We start from the raw sequence: 21,071 nt of genomic DNA, 5'->3' as shown, positions 1-21,071 counted from the left end.
TTACAGATTTAAATTTCCTAAGTCATCAAATTTCTGCTGAAGGCATTCACCCTTCGCAATCTAAGGTTAATGCCATAACTGAATTTCCAAAACCAACCACACTAAAACAATTACAGCGATTCTTAGGAATGATAAGTTTTTATCACAGATTTTTACCAAACATCTCAAACATTTTAGCTCCTTTACATCATTTATCAAAAACACTTTATGTATGATTTGGAAGAAGGATCCCCATATAGTCCTAGAATAACAGATTAACTGTAAATATTTGATGGATCCTCAACTTTTCGTTGAAATTGTTTAATTTGTTACCATCTACCTGTTTTAAATCTTTTCTTGTGGACACAAACATTGGCAACTAGGTCGTTGTTCTGTTTACACAAATTGTTGTCCTGACGCTGTACAGAACATTGCGGAACAGCGACGATCGCCCCCGACAAACGTGTCCTACACGCATCCTTACCACGGACAAGTACGATGCGACGTGGATCCCGTCGATAAGACGACACGTGACGACGACGGGAACGTGATGGAGTGATACTGATCGCAAATTGCAATTAAACGACCATGTACGTAACCTAATAGTTGGTTGTAATAGTTGTTCTATTTGCTATGTTACCGTTTGAATGTTGATAAAGTTTCTTTAACTAGTTATGTGTCTGTATATTAAGATAAGTTACTACCATTCTTGTTAAACGACTGAAACCACTAAAAACAACCATAAAAGTGTCAATAATGTCTTGGTTATCTTAAAGCTCACTTAGTAAAAAAAATATAAATACAATTTTATTAACGTTAATAAAATAAATCAAGTCTCTAATTTTATATGCAGTCTATTTAAAACCAAATCAAATGGATTTAAACTAACCCATATGTTAACATATACTAACCCCGTGCAGTTTACGGAGGGCGCGTCATAATCAACGAGGACAACTTTATTTAAAACTCTGATTTAAACGATTTAGACGGACGAAGCGAATAATGTATGCGAAACGAAACGAACGGTACTTCTCTTTAATAGAGCCATTAAGAGGGGTGCCCCATCCTGATTTTATAAACTCTGCACAATCCGGGTGCATGCAGATTCGACATATGTTACGACGCTATAAAAATGATGCTATTTTATTTTAATTTTGGAATTATTTCTAAATTCCATTTTGTTCTTTAAATAATAAAAAATTCTTAATTAAAAATAGAAAGATTAATTAGCCAAGATAAGGCTCCTAAAAATTTATTAAACAAAAAAATGATAAAAATGACGAAAAAAAGTTCTTTGAAAAGTCCCCTTGACATTATTTCTCGCATTCAAATTTAATTTGGTCACCCTTTTGTACGGGCTCGGTTCCGTTTTCTCTTTTACTTCTTTCCCATTTTTTATTTTATTTCTTTTTATTATTCAACCCTAAAACGAAAGTCGACTGACGTCGAAGAAGTAGAAGAAGAAGAGAAAGGAACCGCGCGCCGCTAGCGCGTAATTAATTTACATTGGACGGCGACTTTTTTCCGGGTACCGCCCGCCGTGCCGCCGACGGTAATTAAATTTGCTCTTCGGCGAAAAACTTTTTCGACGTTGAGCGCAATTTCAACATCACCTCAAACACTCTCCTCCTTTAGAGCTCTCTATATACAGTGAAAAAGAAAAAGTTCAACCCCAGTTTTAATTCGTATATTGATAATCTTTTAAGAATAATAACAAAGAAATAGCAAAAGTTAAAAAAATTATCCAATTATAATAATTCGTTATTTAACATCCACAATTTGCGCTACGATATTGCAATATTGCAAGAACGATATATAATATCGGTTAAATAACTACAATAATTTGATAAGAACTATCATTAAATATTTCTGTACATGATGAAACCACACCAAAACTGATCTTTTTATTGAACAGTTAAGTCAACCATAAGAACTTTGTTAAAACCAAATGAAGCTTCATGAATTAAACTTCCCCAAAAGCTACATTTTTAACAAAAAGTGATTTAATCCTTGATTTGTATTCGCAAGATACTAATCCAAAAACTACTTTCGTGAAAACCTTAATTTTCAATTATTATCTGTATTATTTAATATTAATCAAGGAAACTTCAACAAATCTTCAATTTCATTGAAACCAGGAAGAGTGATCTCTAAAAATGTAAATATACCGGGTGTTTCATTTAAAATGACATGCATATCTCAAAAACACATTGTACACATTAACAGAATTTTTTTCAGGGTTGCCTAAAGGTCCTTCTGACGTCATTTTTATTTTTTCAAGTGGCACATATACTTTTTTCTTTCAAAGTCTTAAACAACTTGACAAACTGATTACTTTTTGCTTAAAAATTTTTTTTCTTAAACTCGCCGTTATGAAGATATCAACAAAAACAAAAATAAAATAACATAATTGAAAATGTAATTAAAAAAAATTAATTAATAAAAAAACGATTTAATTAATCGTAAAATAACATTAAAATTCTTCTTACCTTTGGAAATCGTCTTAGAAAATTGATTAAAAAATTTTTTTAATATTTTTAAAATCGAGTAAATCCTGTTCTAAACATTGTTTAGATGTGCGCTAACTTGCACGTGGGATAAAAATTTCAAGCGAAAAAATCATTGTGATCAAAGCAAAAATGGAGCACTTCTCTACTCCACAGAAAATTCAGATGGTGTTAGCTTACGGTGAAAGTCGTGAAAATTTCGCTGAGGCCCATCGCATTTATGTTTGAAAATGTTGTGGAGAAAGAGCGCCTTGTCCTAAAGCTTTATATCGAATAGTTGGAGGAAAAAAAACGAACACGTGCAAGATAGGTTACGAATGAACAGAATCAAATAGCTGTTTTAGCAGCTGTAGATGTTAATCCTCATGTAAATTGCCGTCAATTGTCAAAAGATTCAGGCATTTCGTTAACATATCATGTCTCATACGTATCATGTCTCTCTACACCAACAATTACATGGCGATGATTTCGAAAATAGTGTGCAATTTTGTACTTAGGCTATGGAAAAATTAAGATTGAATGACAATTTTTTCTTCAATGTACTATTTTCCGACGAATCCTCTTTCACCAATCACGGCCAAGTAAATCGTCATAACATGCTCATAACTGGTCACATGAAAATCCTCGTTGGCTAAGACAAGTTGGTCATCAAAAACCTTGGTCAGGTAATGTCTGGTGCAGCATTGTTGGCAATAAAATAATTGGACCTTTTTTTATTGATGGCAATTTGAATGGCAGAAAGTATCGAAATTTTTTGTTGAACGATTTACCGGTTTTGTTGAAAGACCTTATTCTGGAGCGAAAACTTGCGCTATGGTATCAGCATGATGGAGTTCATCTCATTATGCTCTAGCCGCAAGAGAACTTTAAGACAAAATATTTCTTGAAAAACGGATAGGACGTAATGGGCCGGTGAATTGGCCAGCTAGATCACCCGACTTAACTTCTCCCGATTTCTTTCTTTGGGGTTACCTCAAAGAGAAAGTTTACAACCAGGTTCCAACAACACCAAACGATATGAAAAACCGTATCAGAGCAGCTTGCGAATCAATAACTGAAGAAATGCTTGGCAATGTGCAGAGAATGTTTTCAATGAGAATTCACAAATGCTTAGAAGTGAATGGTCATCATTTTGAGTATTTAATCGATGTATAAAGGTAACTTTATAAATTTTAATCAATGTTCTAAGGTGATTTCAAAAATGAAGAAGAATTTTGTACTATTTTACGATTAATTAAATCGCTTTTTTAATTAATTTTTTTTAATTAAATTTTGAAAAACGTTGTTTTATTTTTCTTTTTATAGATGTCTTCATAACGCAGAATTTAACAAAATTTTTAAGCAAAAAATACTTACTTTGTCAAGTTGTTCAAGACGTTGAAAGAAAAAAGTATATGTGCGATTTGAAAAAATGAAAGTGACGTCAGAAGGGCCTTTAGGCAACCCTGAAAAAAAATCTGCTCATGTGTACCCTGTGCCCCCCCCCCCTTTTTCACCTTTTCACCAAAAGAAGAAACTTTTTTCGATTCAAGTTTTGGTTTTCGAGATATAAGCATATGTCATTTTAAATGAAACACCCTGTATAAACAAGAAGGAACAAAATGGCATAAGTTTGGATATTTGGTAACCTAACCAAACCTGATATTCGATAGTAAATACACTGCGTTAATTAATTAACACATTGTAATTACTGGTCAGAACTAACACTAGACCTAGAAGTAGAAATGTTCTAAACTTTCTAATTCTAGGTTTAGTGTTAGTTCTAGTTTTAGTTCAATAAAAATATACAACTTGGCGCTGAATAACAAATAAAACTAAAACTAACACTAGCATTATCATTCTCAAGACGGCTGAACCCGAAACTTTCTAGTTCTAGGTCTTGTGTTAGTTCTAGTCCAAGAAAAATATACAACAACTTAGCGTTATCCGGTGCTGCTTAGTGTTACCTTGCACTGTCACTACAATTAACTTTAGAACTAGAAACATTCGGGTTTAGCCGTGCGTCTCTTAAGACGGCTAAAGGCGAATGATTCTAGTACTAGAGTTAGCGTTAGCTCTAGTTTTAGTTCAATGAAAATATACAACAATCTAGCGCTGATTAACAACTAAAACTAGAACTAACACTATCATTAGAACTAACACTAGACCTAGAACTAGAAATATTCGGGTTTAGCCATACGTCGCTTAAGAAGGCTTTAGTTCTAGTGACAGTGCTAGATGGCGAAATGTTTCTAGTTCTAAAGCTAATGTTAGTTCTAGTTTTAGATCGATAAAAATATACAACCTGGCGCTGAATAACAATAAAAACTAGAACTAACACTAGCACTAGAACTAACACTAGACCTGAAACTAGAAACATTCGGGTTTAGCCATACGTCTCTTAAGATGGCTAAACCCGAATGTTTCTAGTTGTAGTGGTCTAGTGTTTTTTTTTTATTTTTCTCAGGTCGGTACAGAAACAGGTTGAACCGAATAATACTGTATCACGAACAACCAATTGTTCACAAGTTAATTACATAATTTTAATAAAACAATACGATGTTCATTAAAACATCTTTCTTGCTATATTTATTAAATTCCTCGGTACTGGTTTCAACCTAATCTATTAGGTCATCATCAGCCGAATCTGCATGACCAAGAAATCACAATTACAAACATTCCTTCAATAAGTTATCCGATACAAAAACAAAAAATAATAAACAATTCCTAATTAGAATTTTAACTTATAGTCAAATGAAAGTTTTTATAAAAAGGTTACACGAAATACACAATTAAACATTTTAAAAAATATAAGTTATAATGTATCAAAATTTACAGACACTATAAAAATGAAAACTCTCCAAAACCGAACAAACATTGGACGAGGTATTATATCTAATTACCGCCCCATATTTATTTTGCCAGAATTTGGGAAACTGTTTGAAAAAGTGGTTGAAGCAAGTCTATTCTTTGCTTTTAAGTCTAAAATCAGAAGACAAGAAATCTGCGAACAATAAGCATACCCCGATACCGTGACCGACAACAGTTCTACTCCATGATATCGTAGAAGGAATGACATTCGTACGCTAATTAGACTTAGTAAAAGCCATTGGACATTGCTTTCAGCTCTTCTAACATATTCCATGTAATTATGATGAATTAGATACTTTGCACGATTCTTTAAAATGGAAAAAGTGAGGTAGTCAAGTCAGTTACCAAAATGTTTCCATTTACATTGCGCCTTCCTTTTCTCTCAAATTACTTTAATGGTATTATGTGAAAACCGAGTAAGAAAACGTTGGTCGCTTTGAGTTTTCAAGCGACAAATTCACGCATTAGCGTGGTTATAAACAATTTGAACAGCGTTATTGATATCACGATTACCAAGTTCTGATTCCCAGTTAATTGTGTTAAACTACTCAACTCTAAAGTACTCACTAAACCCGAATGTTTCTAGTTCTAGATCTAGTGTTATTTCTAGTTTTAGTTTGATACAAATATACAACAATCTAACGCTGAATAATAACTAAAACCAAACCTAGAACTAATATTAGATCTAGAATTAGAGACATTCGGGTTTAACCGTGCGTCACTCAAGACGGCACAGTTTAGGAACTGATTAGCTAACTATGTCTGTATGAGATGAATCAGTTACATCTCGCGTTTTACTACATAAAACATTTCGTCAAAACTACGAAGCTGATCATCTACTCTGATCAGTGTTGTGGCCGAAATAGAAATAATTTTATATTAAACTTTCTATATTGTGAGAATACATTGTGTCGCATCGTGATTAAGTGATAAGTGAGATTAGCCACAAATTTTTAGTCAATAGTAGAACGGAAGAAAAAAAATTAATTGTTCTTTCAGATTTTGTACCTCCAATTTATCATGATTTTAATAATTATTTGTATTTGCATTAATGTGAAGAATGTAGTTGTCGTAGATGTAGACACCAAAAAATTTTCCAGCAATCTCTCTTTCATTAAATCTCTTAAATTGAAATTGTCTCAAAACCTGTTGCTAATGTAAAACTATTTGATACAGTTTCAGGATATTCTAAAGATTAAAATCACCGTTTCAACAACATCAATAACTTTGCCGACTTTAAATGTTAATAAATTGATTTGCAAATTGAGGAATGTAAAAAATTACAAAAAAAAAGAACGTTTTTTTAATGAATTATAAACTACTCGCTGATTGAAACATCACGCTGCGCTGTGGGCTATCAAAGTAAAATAATCGAGGGATTATCATTGTTTGCAGATGTCAGTGAGGATCGACAAGGGCTCGGTCCCAACTGACGACCCCTCCGATGAGGGCCCTACCACTGGCACCTACCACCGCCATCGCAGCACATGTGCACATACTGAGACGCGTTTCCACCGTGCGTTGCCCATTTCGCGGTCGACATACGGCCAAGTTGAAGAGAGCGCGACATGTGGCATCGTGTCCGATGACACTTTGACAGGTTTATCGCGGATAGATATCGCATTATTGATATCTATCAGAAGAGGAACAATGAAAAAAAGAAATAGAACCGCTAAAATTATCAGAAAGTTTTAAAAATTATATATCTAACTTAAAATTTTTTTTCTTTTTCATATTTAATGTTTTTTTTTTTATTAATTTATTTCATTTTTTAGAAATTTACGAAAAAAATTTATACACGGAGGGATGAATATGAAAAAAGTCCAACCCTGTATTACTACTACAGACAGCTCACATGAATAATTGATTCGATCAGGAAGGGCGTCGCGCTCGACCCCCTAATAACAGGGATGCTTTACTGTTAGGGGCCGGCGGCTCTTATTTAATTATTAATTCATTGGAAATAATAATATTTATCATTATTAATTGTGACGGCCCCGGCGACGGGGTGGACGCCGCTGATTTTCGCGACTAATCAAAAGAAATCGATCAATGTCAATTTATCACGCGAAATTAGACGATTTTGTCAGTATCTATATAGCGGAAGTAAAGGGTTTGGAAGATTACTCACCTAACGACGTCTTGTATTCGATTTCCATTTGATTCTTTTGGAACGTTTCGCAATACTGTTGCTAGAAGTTGCATTAAAGCTGTGCATAATGGATCTGATGGTGGGATATCTTGATTTTCCTCAATTCCCTAGAAAAAAAGAAGTTGATTTAGAATTTGGTTTTTTGATTGCAGTTCTCAAGTTGAAATATTTCTTATTTAGTTTTAACTCTTAAAACATACCTCAAATAAGAAAACCATAAATACTCGTTACATAAATAACGATTTAAATAGATTAATACAGTAAAACCTCGATATAACGGTTATATTAATATATCAGTACATTTAAATATAAATATTAGCACTCATAGATAGAGTCCAACTCGGGTTATTCCCTAAGTTGCTCTATTCCTTGTACATTAATAAACTCGGAGGGTTGTTTGCGTGCTTCACATATTTCTGACCTAACCTCATTTAGTTTTCACTGTTTGGTAAGTGAGTCTGCTGAAAATAGAGAATAGTGCCAATAGCCTGTATATGTAAAAGTTTCTAACAAAAATTTTAATATTTGATTGTTTTAGTAATATGGTTGAATACCAAAAAGAAGAGACAACCTTATAGCGTCTTTTGGATAAACTCTTATCAGACGAAGAGAATGAAAAGTTTATAGGCTCATCTGAAGACGAACAGTATGTGCTGAGTAAAGCTGGGAGTCCATCATCTTCAGATAATGTAAAACTAATCTAGAGAAAGAAGAAAACTCAGCAGGTCACAAGAGTTGTTTCTCCTGCTGTTCCTTCAACTTCGTCAAGTTCTAGAAAGATACACATCGAAGATTCTACAGATGTTGTAAATCATTCTCGAATAGATGATTCTTCAGACGAGGAAAACGAAACTTTAACTACAAATGCAGTTCTTCTGCTATGGTTTAACGTGATTGGAAGGTATTTGAAGGAATTACCTTCTTTTGAATTATTAGGTATTTGACAGTATTGTTGAACAATCTCGGTTGATTTTTAAATTTGTTCATGGATGATCTTATGGAACTCATGGTTAACGAAACTAATCATAATGCTTCTCAGAAAATCGCTGAAAATCGTCGCCCTTCTAAGATAAACAAATGGAATGACTCTAACTATCAGGAAATGAAATTGTTGCAGCTTCGGATGAGTTTATTTCGTATCCAGTTATTGATAAACAAAACAATATATTCACATAAAGTTAGTAATGTCATGTCACGAAACCGATGCAGAAAATGCAGATGTTTCTGATAGACTGTATAAACTTAGGCCAGTTATTGAATCGGTGACAACTAATTTCAAAGGCTATTGCATTCCTAAAGAACAGATATGCATCGATGAAAGTTTAGTACCATTTCGTGGCTGACTAATACATAAAAAAAACAAGAGGCATAAATTCGGATTCAAACTGTGCACGGAAGATGGCTACACATTTGACTTTCCCATTCTCCACTGATGTTGTCATGAACTTGTGTCACTTCTGGATTGCAGTAGAACCGTCTATGTTGACAATTACTGTACGAGTGTGGATCTAGCGCAAAAGTTGCTAGAAAGAAACACTCATCTAGTTGGCACTTTGAGAAAGAATCGGAAAAACACCAAGGAAGTCATACAAAAACGTCTAAAAAAAGGTAAAAGTGTTTCTATGGAGACCAATACAGGAATTGCAGTTACAAAGTGGCACAACAAACGCGACGTTATAGTCCTTTCTACAAAGCATGTTGGCCGTATGATTACAGTCAAGTCTGGACGAAGTTCTAAAGTAGATAAGCCAGATGATGTCGTGAAATATAATAAATCCAAAGCTTTTATTGACTTATCCGATCAAATAAAAGCCTATTCGCATAATTTGAAGAAGTGGGTACAGTGGCACAGAAAAACCTAGTTGAACTGCTTCTAGGATCAGCTATTGTAAACGCATTTTTAATGTTCAAAGCTGTAACGGCTAAAAATTTATCAATCACTGACTTTAGGGAGCAAGTTGCAGAAAATAGCAAAATAGCGGCAGATAGAGAAAGAGCTGCCGAATTTAAAAAAAGAAAAACACCTCACTCTAGATAGACATGTTGCCAGTACGAAAAACATGCGTGCAGTGTAATATGCTTTTGTGAAAACCATGACTATGTTCTAAAACAGTGAATTATATCTCTTTTCACTTTCTTACATTGTTCTAAAGCAATGGATTACTTTTCATTTTGTGTCATGAAACTAAAATAAATATTTCAATTTACTTTTGTTGTTTTATTGAAATGCGCGAGAAGAAAATGTTGCAGAAACGTACCTTTGTATTCTGAAACACAATAACTTTTCATTGGGTTAAAACGGATTTTAGTGCACTAGACTATGATTATCAACCTATGTATTGAGATAGCTCTAGCAGATATTCGGGTTTAGTTGTGTGAGGCATACGAGCTTCACATGGCAGTTAACTTGTTAAGAGACGAACGGTTTTAGTTCAAAAAATATATAACCTATAACCTAGCACTGTCACTAGAACTAACACAAGTCGTAGAACTAGAAATATTCGGGTTTAGCCGTCTTAAGAGACGAACGACTAAAGCCGAATGTTGCAAGATAACACTAAGGAGCACTAGATAACGCTAGGTTGTTACATATTTTTATTGAACTAAAACTAGAACTAACGTCTTCAGACGTACGGCTAAACCCAAATATTTCTAGTTCTAGGGTTAGTTGTAGTTTTAATTGTTATTCAGCGCTAGATTGTTGTATATTTTTATTGAATTAAGAGTATAATTAATACTAGACCTAGAACTAGAAACGTTCGGGTTTAGCCGTCTTAAGAGACGTACTGCTAAACCCTTATCTAATATCTTGGGCGATATTAATATTAACCTTTTGGCCACTTGATCTTCTGTTGATGCCTTGATCTCTACTTTGGATGCTTTTAATTTATGGCATATTATTGACCAACCGACTCGGATTGTTGATTGCTCTGAGACCCTAATTGACATTATTATTATATCTAAAAAGTTACCTCTTTCTTATTTGTGATACTGAGGATATTATGGTCTCAGATCATTTGTTAGTCTATGTCAATTGTTAATTCCTACAAGTGCTAAACCTGAGGCCAAACTTATTAGCTTCCATGATTTGCTTGCTACTGATATGAATAAATTTGTCAGAGATCTCGATTTAATGAACTCAGAGGCTGTTTATGATTTTGAAGATATTAACGACAAGCTCAACTGTTTTACCGATGTATTGCTAACTTTATTTGATTTTCATCAAACAAATGATGAAATTAAGGAATGATGCTTTTAATAAATATAATAGAAACTGAAATCAAGGAACTTTTCAGTATTACAAATCGCTTCGCAATTACGTTACAGGTGCCATTCATAAGGAGAAAAAGTCTTTCTTTGAAAAAAAACTTAGTTGTTGCTAATTCTAGAGATATGTGAAGAAATCTTAAAAAGTTTAATGTTTTGAAATCTTCCATTGTTAGCATGCCTCCACATTTATCAGATCCCGATAATATTAACGCATTTTTCAGTAACTCTATAAAGGATACCTTGGTTTCTCCCGACGTTGATCGTTTGGAGTATTACAATAATAATACTTTATTCCTCCATTTTACCAAAAAAGTGTAGAGTGCGTCAATTCAATACAAATTGAATTCAAACATTAAATTGCAAAACATGTCAATGGTATACATCGGATTTTCCGTGACAATAGCTCTGTCTTCTCCGGAATCTTGGAACTGGCAGGATCCTTGTACCCTCCGAAATGTGATTGTATATCTTGATACTCTGGTACAGAGCCGTCTTCTGAATCTTAGTAAGATGCGTTTTTGGTGGCACCAGATAGCAGTTCTCCCTCGCGCGTGTGTCTCGAGGATGTGATGTTTCATATTTTTTTGAAAAATTCAAAATAATTCTTATTAACCAATACGGCACATTCCAGAATATGAATTGCATACAAGTATTTTATAGTCTTTAAAGTAACTTCTACAGCTATCAGTATTTTTTAGACCAAAGATTGCTCTTACACACCTCTTCTGTAGTATGAAGATTCTATCTATACCAACACCACGGCCCTAAAAGACAACTCCATGTCTTAGCAACGAATGAACATATGCATAATAGGCATTTAATGCTGCCTCAATGTCAGCTGATGAGGAAATAATCCGAATGGCATATGAGAAATGACTGATCTTGCCAGCAAGGAAATCAATATGATTAGTCCAAGACAGTGCAGGATCCATTTTCCAACCCAGAAACGAAATCTCTTCAACACTGGCTATCTCAGTATCCCGATACCTCGCCTTGATCTGGTCAGAGCATAAGTGATAATTAACAATTTTCAATTTCATAATCAGTGCTACACCTCGCCACGATCGTTGTGTCATCCGCAAACATTATCGTAATGTTGTTCGTTATACGTGGTAAGTCATTCGCGTACAGGAGGAGCAATAGAGGACAAAATATGGAACCCTGAGGTACTTCCAGCTTGACTTCCCTCCAAGCTGATCTTATTTCTATTCCCTGTTCATTGTGGGCAACTACACATTGTAACCTCCCTGATAGACAAGATTTCATCCATGACAAGCTAACACCTCTAAAACCAAGTCTCTTCAACTTGATCAAAAGGATTGAATGATGTACACTATCAAAGGGTTTTGTAAGATTCATGAACAATGCTGTTGTGGCCTGTTTTCCATTTAATCCCAAGATAATATTTTCAACAGTTGAAACATCGCAAGCCTTCCGAAAACCATTTTGAATCTCATGTTACTCATGTAATATATTTGTTTAAATAATTTATAATTCTGTTGTGTACAAGCTTCTCATAAATTTTTGCAAGATTGAATATGAGTGCTATTGGACGATAGTTATCATAGCAGGACTTGTCTCCTTTTTTATAGATTAGGATTATTACTGTCTTTTTCAACTCATCCGAAAAACGGCCGTCAGTGAAGGATGTGTTTATTAAATGCATTAGTGGTTTGCAACCAAGTAACTCGCAGAATGATTTAGCACGCTCGTAGGTATTTCATCTTCACCCGTTGCCGTTGTGTTACTTAAATTATTTGTAGGACTTCAATTTCGTCCATTAAGTATAATGAGAAAGTGTAATGGTAAGAGAATGCGTTCTGACTCACCAACAATGGCTTTTCATGAAGTATCTACTGATCACATTCAGGGCATTTTATTAAATATGAGATCCACAGATGTTACGTTTGTGTTGTCCCCGTATTCTTGATATACTTGGCCATCAGTACAATTTTTGTCTTACTCAATTAGTATTCCCAAACTCCTGGAAGTACGGTTATGTTACTCCCATTCCCAAAGTAGTTCCAGTTAATACATATAAGGATCTAATGCCTATGACAAAGCTGCCAGTGTTATCGAAGTTATTGGAGAAGCTTGTTTCTAGCTTCAGTCTTATTTAGAAGCGCATTGTATACTACCACCTAAACAGTATAGTTTTAGAAAATAGTTTAGTTGTACCACTGCGCTTCTAGATTTGACTGATGATGTGTTAAGAGCTTTGATTTCACCAATGCCTTTGATATACTTGAATTCAGTGAAATCTAGTCGTGTATTTTGCTCATCAGGTGTTCCACAGGGTCTATTCTTGGACCAGTCTTATTTGCTATTTACACTTGCAACTTATTTCTAAATTAAAGCATTGTTTTTACTATCTTTATGCGGATGATACGCAATTATATCACAGTTTTAAACCAAATTATCTCCCTTCGGCATGCCGTATTATTACTGACGAATTGGTTGCTTTGTGCACGGAAATTACTAATCATAGTTTCCAAATTAAACCTGACAAGACTCAAGGTATTATATTTACAAAGGGGAGTGGTTGGTTTGTTGATAGTGCTCGAGTCAATGTTACTGTTATGGATAGGCCAATACATTTTTGTAATATAGCTAAGAGTCTCGGGGTTGGGTCAATAGTGTGATGATAAATTGAACTTTGGTAATCATGTTGGCGTTCTGTTTGGTCCAGCTTATGGTGCTATGAAACGTTTGTATTCATGCCGTAAAGTTTTGTCCGTTGGGCTCAGGCGTTTACTGTGTGATAATCTAGTTTTATCAAATTTCAATTATTGTAGTGTAGTCTATAGTTCATGTTTGTCATCTGAATCCAAGCGGAGGATGCAGGTAGTTCAGTTTTCTGCTCTTTTTGTATTGTTAACAAGAACGCAAAGGTTAAATAATAGCTGTTCGAATTTGTGTATGTTAAAATTATTCATTTAAACAGTTTAAAGTAAAAAAATTTTCATACTTTTGGCTATAACGGAGTCACATTAATCCGTTACATGGACGTTTTACTTTATTAAAACACAAATATGTTATAAGAATGTGGGAATGGCTGTAACGTGGTTGGTAGACGAAAAAGATTCTTTCATCCCGCCCCCAATTGGAATCTACCTCTCGCTTATCACGTGTGTGTAGGCCAACGACGGCCACGTCTTTGATTGATGTTTATGCCCTTTTATTCTTGAGAGATTCCGAGAATCCCGCTGCCGGCCCCGCTTATCGACTTCCAGATTACTGCCACCAGCGCGCATTATTAAAGATTCGCTCTAATGGACCGTGCGCCCATTTTCTCGTGCTGCGCCGCACTTTCAGCTCGAAGGTTCCCCAGAACTCGATCCTCCTCCTCCTCATCCACCTCTTTCAATCTGTCATCGCGGTTTATCTTTTATATTATTTTTAGGATGGTTATCAAATTCTATTATTCTTGTCTTTGTAAAAAATAAGAATTTCTCTCCGCTTTCCAACAAAATTTTATGAACCGATTTTTGCGCCCAAAAAAATGTGTTGCGATAAATTGAACAACCTAATTGGAAATTGGGTAATCAATTTGGGTGATGTTTATAACAACTGTGGGGAAGGGTAACAAGAGGCGAAATTAAAATTTACTGTGCGCTATTGAAATTTTAATTCAATTTTCGTAATTGAAACATCGACCTTATTATTTGTAAATGAAAATACTGATATATAAATTTATAAAATTTTAATTTTATGTTGTTATATTAATCAGGTTGGGATTCCCGCAACATTTTATATCCTTCCACTCAAAATCATTCCAATAAAGCCACCCTTAAAAGATTTCTTTATATTTCGCGTTTAATGTAACGCAACTAAACACTCTAAATAGGTCCAATTTATGGAAAAAAGGAAACGTCATCTAGGGCGCCATCACCCTTTCATACATGTATGTTGGGAACGATAATGTTAAAGTCACACTCATAAACGATGACGAGGAATCATCGAATGGATTGAAACTTTGCCCCCTATCTCCGCTCTCTACCCTGCAACTGGAATTGACGGACGTTTGATGTTTGCGTAGGCGATTGACTCCGTTCGTCGCAGTTCGGCTGGCTCGCTTTGAGCTTTCCCAGACACAGACCAATTTCGCGAGATGGGTCCCTCGTTTTGTTTGCGTTTGATCATCGCGTTTGTTTAGCTTAAACGTCGAATGGAAAACGCCACGCATTAATAACGGATAAACAAACAACCGGTCCGGCGTTAATGTAATGGAGGCCTCTTTTTTTACATGTGTTATTTTCGGACAATGGGAATAAAAAAACGTCGACAAAAAAATATCTACCTATAATAAGGATTTTATGTGAAATTGCAAAAAATTGGATGAAAAAAAAACGGGGTTTAACCAACAATAAAAAGCTTTAATTTTTTTGTAATATATATTTTATACAAAATAGGATTATTAAACACATTTGTATTTGTAATATTAACAATTAATAGGATTTAACAATTTAATTTAACAATTAATAGGACGTTTGAATACAAAAATAGGATTATTATTTTACAAAAATTAATGTTGTTACAAACATTTTTAGATCTTACGATTTTCCCTTACACCATGAAAGTAAAATCGCATTAACCGATGATGTGGGGGCCGGACAAAAGGGGCGTTCTTCGTCCCCGCGACATAAAAATTCATAACGTACATTTTATAGGCAACACATTTTGCACTCGACGGTACTAAAAGCTCGGCGCTAATGCATTCCCCCCGTTAGTTTCAAAGGGAAGGGGGCGCCCTTCGTCGCTCATCCCCTTACACGGTAAACCACAACCTTCCTTCGTTCAAATTTCCTTATGGAGCTCTAACATAAGGAGTAATATCGTGAAGGGATCCCCCTACATTCTCACCGGTCACGGTCCACCCACACATAAAGGGGGAATAACGAACAATACCGAGGAGCGCGTTGAGTAGCACACTTGGTTGAACGGTGCTCGCTCTGCCATCGGGTGGTTGATCTGGTTACTATTACGAGCTGAACGTGTGTAAAGAAAGAAAACTTTTTTGTGCAATTTAAAGAAATAAATTAGACCCTAAAAATATATTTTAAATACTCATAAAGCACCCCATAAAACGAAGAGAATGTACATTTGGATGTATGATTAAAAGTTATTATGAGTTGGTACACTCAAGGGAAATTAAAAAATTAAATAATCCCCATATTCATATAAAATTAAATTAACTGGAAATGACCTATACTCAAATTTTCTCGCATTTTTACCAGAGAAATCTCGACGATTTTCACACGAATGACTTCCTTCAGCTTCCTATTTTGAAGTCTTTGATTGATGGTATAGCTACAAAAAAAACTGTAGGAATTTAACCCTAGAAAGATAGTCTGCGTAAAATTGACGCATTTATTTTTTCATTTTTATATAAATATACAGAGTGTTTATTAAACATGAAAATTCAATGAGTTATGGTTATTCTTTGGACTATTCTAAGAATATTTTTTATACGTTGATAATTTTTGAAAACACGATTTACTTCGAAGATACAGCATAAACAAAGATTTCAACATTTTATTACTAAAAATTACAAATATAAGCTTCCTAATTTACAATAACTGTTGAAAATGACCACCTCCAGCTAAGATACAAGCATCCAAGCTTCTCCTCATTGACCGCCGAACCCTTTCGAAAACACCACGATCGTTTCTTATTGAAGCAGTGAAGCAGAAGATACGATTTCGCAAGTCTTCCACATTTTCTACTGAAGTAAACTCCTGGACAAAATTAACGCACCACTTACAGTTTTCCAGCATTTTTTAATTAATGATAAGTTGTAATTTACTAGCTTTACTGCTAGTAAGCTATGGATCTTCTTTGACATTTAAAACAAATATTGTCAAAGAATACCTTGTTTTTAAGGTTATAAACCGTAGTTAAAACCGCTTTTGATTAAAACACTGTTTTTTTTAAGTTACGGTTTAGTCAATTTTCATCTACCAGTGCAAAAAATGAATCACCAAAGAAATTTCTCGGTGGAAGAGGCAGTACGAGCATCAACTCTACTGGATGAGGGGTACTCGATGCGTTATGTTGCCAATGTGTTAGGAAGGAATCATTCCAGCATAAGTTGTATGATTAGACGGTTTATGGAAACTGGATCTCACATTCGAAGATCAGGGCAAGGACGAAAACGATGTACCAATCAAAGGGATGATCGTTTTCTGCGAGTATCCGCTCAAGCCGAATTAAAGAACAGGATACCAGCAAATAAACCATTATTTACTAGAGAGCACAAAGTTCAAAGATTGCGTTTTGCCCGAAATCACCAACATTGGTCTGTTAATGATTGGAAAAAGATTTTATTCTCTGACGAAACGAGGGTTAGCTTAAAATCTCCTGATGGACATGAGCGTGTATGGCGAAGACAAGGAGAGAGATTTGCAAGTTGTAACATTGCTCCAAGGGTGCCGTTTGGTGGCGGCTCTGTAATGTTTTTGGGAGCCATTTGCTTCGACGCTCGCACAGCGTGTAGTGCGTTGGTCCCTATACGTGCGAGTTCTATGAATGCGGATTATTACCTGGAAAACATCGTACTTTAACACGTAATGCCATTTGCTACTATTTTGGGTCCTAATTTTATATTCATGCAAGATAACGTACAAGATAAAGAGGTGCGTTAATTTTGTCCAGGAGTTTACTATAAACTAAAGATTTACGATTGCCCCATAGAAACAAATCCAGGGGGTTTAAGTCCGGGGATCGGGCAGGCCACAAGTCAGTTCGACCTCGACCAATCCAGCGAACACCATATCTTACTGTCAAAAATTCACGAGCAACCTTACTAGAAAGCGCTAACGCACCATCGTGCATAAACCACATTTAATTTCTTAATTCCAATGGTGCATCCTCTAGAAACTGATGTAACGTTTGTTCAAAACAGTTGCAATACACTCGCCAGTAAATCTTCTTGGTAGAAATACTGGTCCAACTAGCCAATTACCCACAATTCGAACCTTCAACGAGAACTGATGTTGAAAGCGTTCTTCACTTAGTTCATATGGATTATCATCAGTCCACACATGATTATTGTAATTCCTTATTGCATGCATTTCTTGAAAAATTCGCTTCATCAGTAAAAAGAATCAAACTGAGTAGTTGATGGATTTGAACCAATTTGTCCAAGATCCATTGACAGAATGCTAAACATGAACGAAAATCAGCAGGTACAAGTGGTTGAACGCACTGTAAATGGTGGGTACAACAAATAATTTTTAAGAATTTTCCAAACAGTCCCATTACTTACATTTAAAGTATTTGCAATTATTCGAGTAGAAATGCCTGGTTCTTCCTCTATTATGTTCAACACATTCTCTTCTAGTTCTACCGTTCTGACTGTTATTGACCTGCCTGATCCTCCACTACGTTTCAATGAGCCTGTTTCATGAAGACGTTGATGAATAATTTAGAAGATTTTTCAATCAGGAATATTACGGTGGCGAAATCGGTCAATGCAGCTTTCAATGAATTACCATCAACCAGCCCATAAATAAAATGCATGTCAGTCATCTCGGCGTTCGTATAGCGATTCATCATAGAGGACTTCATTAATAATAGTTAATAAAGTAATACTAAAAAAATATATATATAAGCAAACGTCACTCAGTCTCGGCAAATTCAACAGTCGTCAATCGAGAGATGTATTCAATTAAAATAACAAAATATTAATAATGAATGAACTGTATTTGTTTTCAACAGACTTAGTAATCGGAATGTTGTTAAAAAATACTTTTATTTCGGCTACATTAGTAACTTTAAAAATATCAAAAATTTTATTTTGCTATCTTTGAAAAAAAGTGGATTTCCAAAAATCATTAAATTACAAAATATTCTTAGAATAGCCCAAAGAATAACCTCTTGAATTTTTGCCACAGGTGTAATAAACATCCTTTATAATAAAGATTGGTTTATTCTAAAACTTGAGATTAAAGTTAGGTAAAGCTCACGGATCAATTTTACGCATGACTATCTTTTTCGTACATCACAATATAATTATCTTTCTAGAGTTAAATGGATGAAAAGAAGGTCATTGAACAGCTTTTTGTAAGAAGTGTAAATTGCCCGCTAGTCACAGTAACGAAGTAAGTAAAAAAATAAGGCCTCACAATGTACACAAAAGAAATCTATTGGGTAAATTAAGTTTCCTGTTTCAATCCTTAATAATTATCAAGAGATCGTTGCAATACTAAATCCAACCTAACCCAACCCAACCGTGACTTTAAGCCGCAGGTCTGCAGCAACATCATCGGAAATTTCATGGAAAGAGTAAGGTTCTATATTCAGAACATATCTACTTTATATTCCAATAAAAATATTATCTAACCAGCGCTAACTTTTCTAATCCCGTTTTAGTACTTTCCAAAAACTCATAGTAAACACATAGTACTCGCCACATAGTCCAAGTTCTGAATGATCTTAATGCTCTTTGATCTTAGCTACTTTTTTACCTTTTGCTTTGAAAAAAAAAAACGCTAGAGAACGGCGACATATTCGGCGATTATAATACTTTTGCTTTTGTTGGCGGTATTCTGTATGAGCTTTCTCGCCTTCAATTTCAAATTAACTCCAAAGCATCCCTGTTTATGTTATCTTGCCATCGCGTTCGAGGTCTTCCCCTTGGTCGTTTGTGGCCAGTTGACCTATCATTACTCTTTTATGAACCCTTCTTTCATCCATTCGTTACACCTGTCCCACCCACTGAAGTCTTCATATATTTACAAATCTCACAATATCCAGGTCCTTGTATATCTTCCCTACTTCGTGGCTATATCGAATTCTCCAACCGTCGCCTTCGTTTATTGGATCAAGACTTTCCTTAATACTGAGATTTCCTTCCATTCAAATACTGCTAAAATTTCGTACTAGCCTTTGTGCTGTCTTCAATCCCATAACTTTGGATTTTATCTTCATTCCTTGTTTGGATCTTCCCATTATGATGATGTCATCTGCGTATGCTATTAATCGCCTCTCTTTAATACTAATGGTACCATTCTGGTCAATTTGCAACTCATTAATGACTTTCTCTAGCGCTATGTTAAAGAATATGAGAGCGAATCCATCACCTTGTATGCCATCTAAGCACTGGTTTACCCGCGATAAAATTCTACTCAGACTTTCAGTGCATAATCCAAAACAAAATAGGATAACTGCTCATACATATATTATTTAAAGGATCTTTTATAAAAGTAACTTTGTTTACAAAGCTTTCAAAAAAATACTTACCTTGTCAGGGTAAATATTGAGCCATATTTGGTGAATCACAAACTAACACTGCACAACCCAATTAATACGTAACAAACTGTTTGTCACGACACAATGGGCACGTTCAGCCGGTGTCAACTGTTGAGTTTCTATATTAGCAGTGGCGGCTGAACGATACGCTAAGTAAGCGCTGTTACGAACCAGTTTAGTAAATATCTCAGCATAAGTAATGGGCGCTTAGTTTGTCAGTAGTTGTGAAATTCTAGGTTAGGATTAACATTTTTTGTTTCTCTCCTTTAATTTTGAAAACTGACAAAACTGTATAAAAATGAATATTATTAATGCAGAAACGCATCATCCACTATCTCTTGTAATAGCACAAAATTTTCAAAAATATTATTGTTGGCCATACTTTTAGGTTATGCTAAATCGCTAATTCTCAATTGCTTGTTCAGCCGATTTCGTTCCGCTGTGTTAAAGCTCCTACAACTAGCTGACTGATTTAATTCAACTGTTGATACCTGCCGAACATACCCATTGAAATACTGTTAAAATCAGTGAAAATATAGCAGCCTGAAAAATGTCACGTGACAAACTTTGAGGTGTATTATTTTTTTAGGTTAAAAGTATGTTGAAAGAACAAAAATCGACTTAAACCTTCAAATTAAACCAAAACCTTCAAACTTAGCATGTTTCAGTACCTACAGTTACAATAAGTGTCTTAGGAAAACAGACTGTATGTTTAAAACAGATCACATATACACAAATAATATTTGTAAAGTGTTTTCAAATAGTTTAGGTGCACTATATCACATTCACCAACCACCATTTATATCTATATGAACAAAATTATAACCTATTATACCAAAAAAACATTTTTTGGATGTTATATTTAAAAATTTAATAAACAAAACACAGTTATTAAAATCAAAAAGAAACTTACCTTAAGCTTTGTATGTAAAAGATCCAAAGCAGGAGTTAATCGATTGGACAACACAACATATTCTGAATTTTTAACCCCCGCATCGCTATTTTTACAGGCCAGCTGCCATAAATTGCACGCAATCACTAAACTTCTGAAACCAATAAAG

At 34.7% G+C, this 21,071-nt stretch overlaps 1 protein-coding gene across 2 annotated transcripts in view; it reads right to left on the bottom strand.

Annotated features, from left to right (window-relative positions):
• The window catches only part of LOC111416631 (short spindle 3), a 54,108-nt gene that overhangs the window by 28,369 nt on the left and 4,668 nt on the right, over positions 1-21,071 (bottom strand). Inside the window, exons 4-5 of one of the 2 annotated variants that reach the window (XM_023048695.2) lie at positions 20,924-21,056; positions 7,468-7,595 (exon numbers count right to left, since the gene is read on the bottom strand). In XM_023048695.2, the coding sequence (XP_022904463.1) occupies positions 7,468-7,595; positions 20,924-21,056 (261 nt within the window). The remainder of the gene's footprint in view (positions 1-7,467; positions 7,596-20,923; positions 21,057-21,071) is intronic. The other variant, XM_023048696.2, reaches the window with a different exon arrangement.

Source organism: Onthophagus taurus, chromosome 7, assembly GCF_036711975.1.
Source record: "Onthophagus taurus isolate NC chromosome 7, IU_Otau_3.0, whole genome shotgun sequence".
Classification (NCBI taxonomy): domain Eukaryota; kingdom Metazoa; phylum Arthropoda; class Insecta; order Coleoptera; family Scarabaeidae; genus Onthophagus; species Onthophagus taurus.
This window is presented reverse-complemented; position numbering and strand designations above follow the sequence as displayed.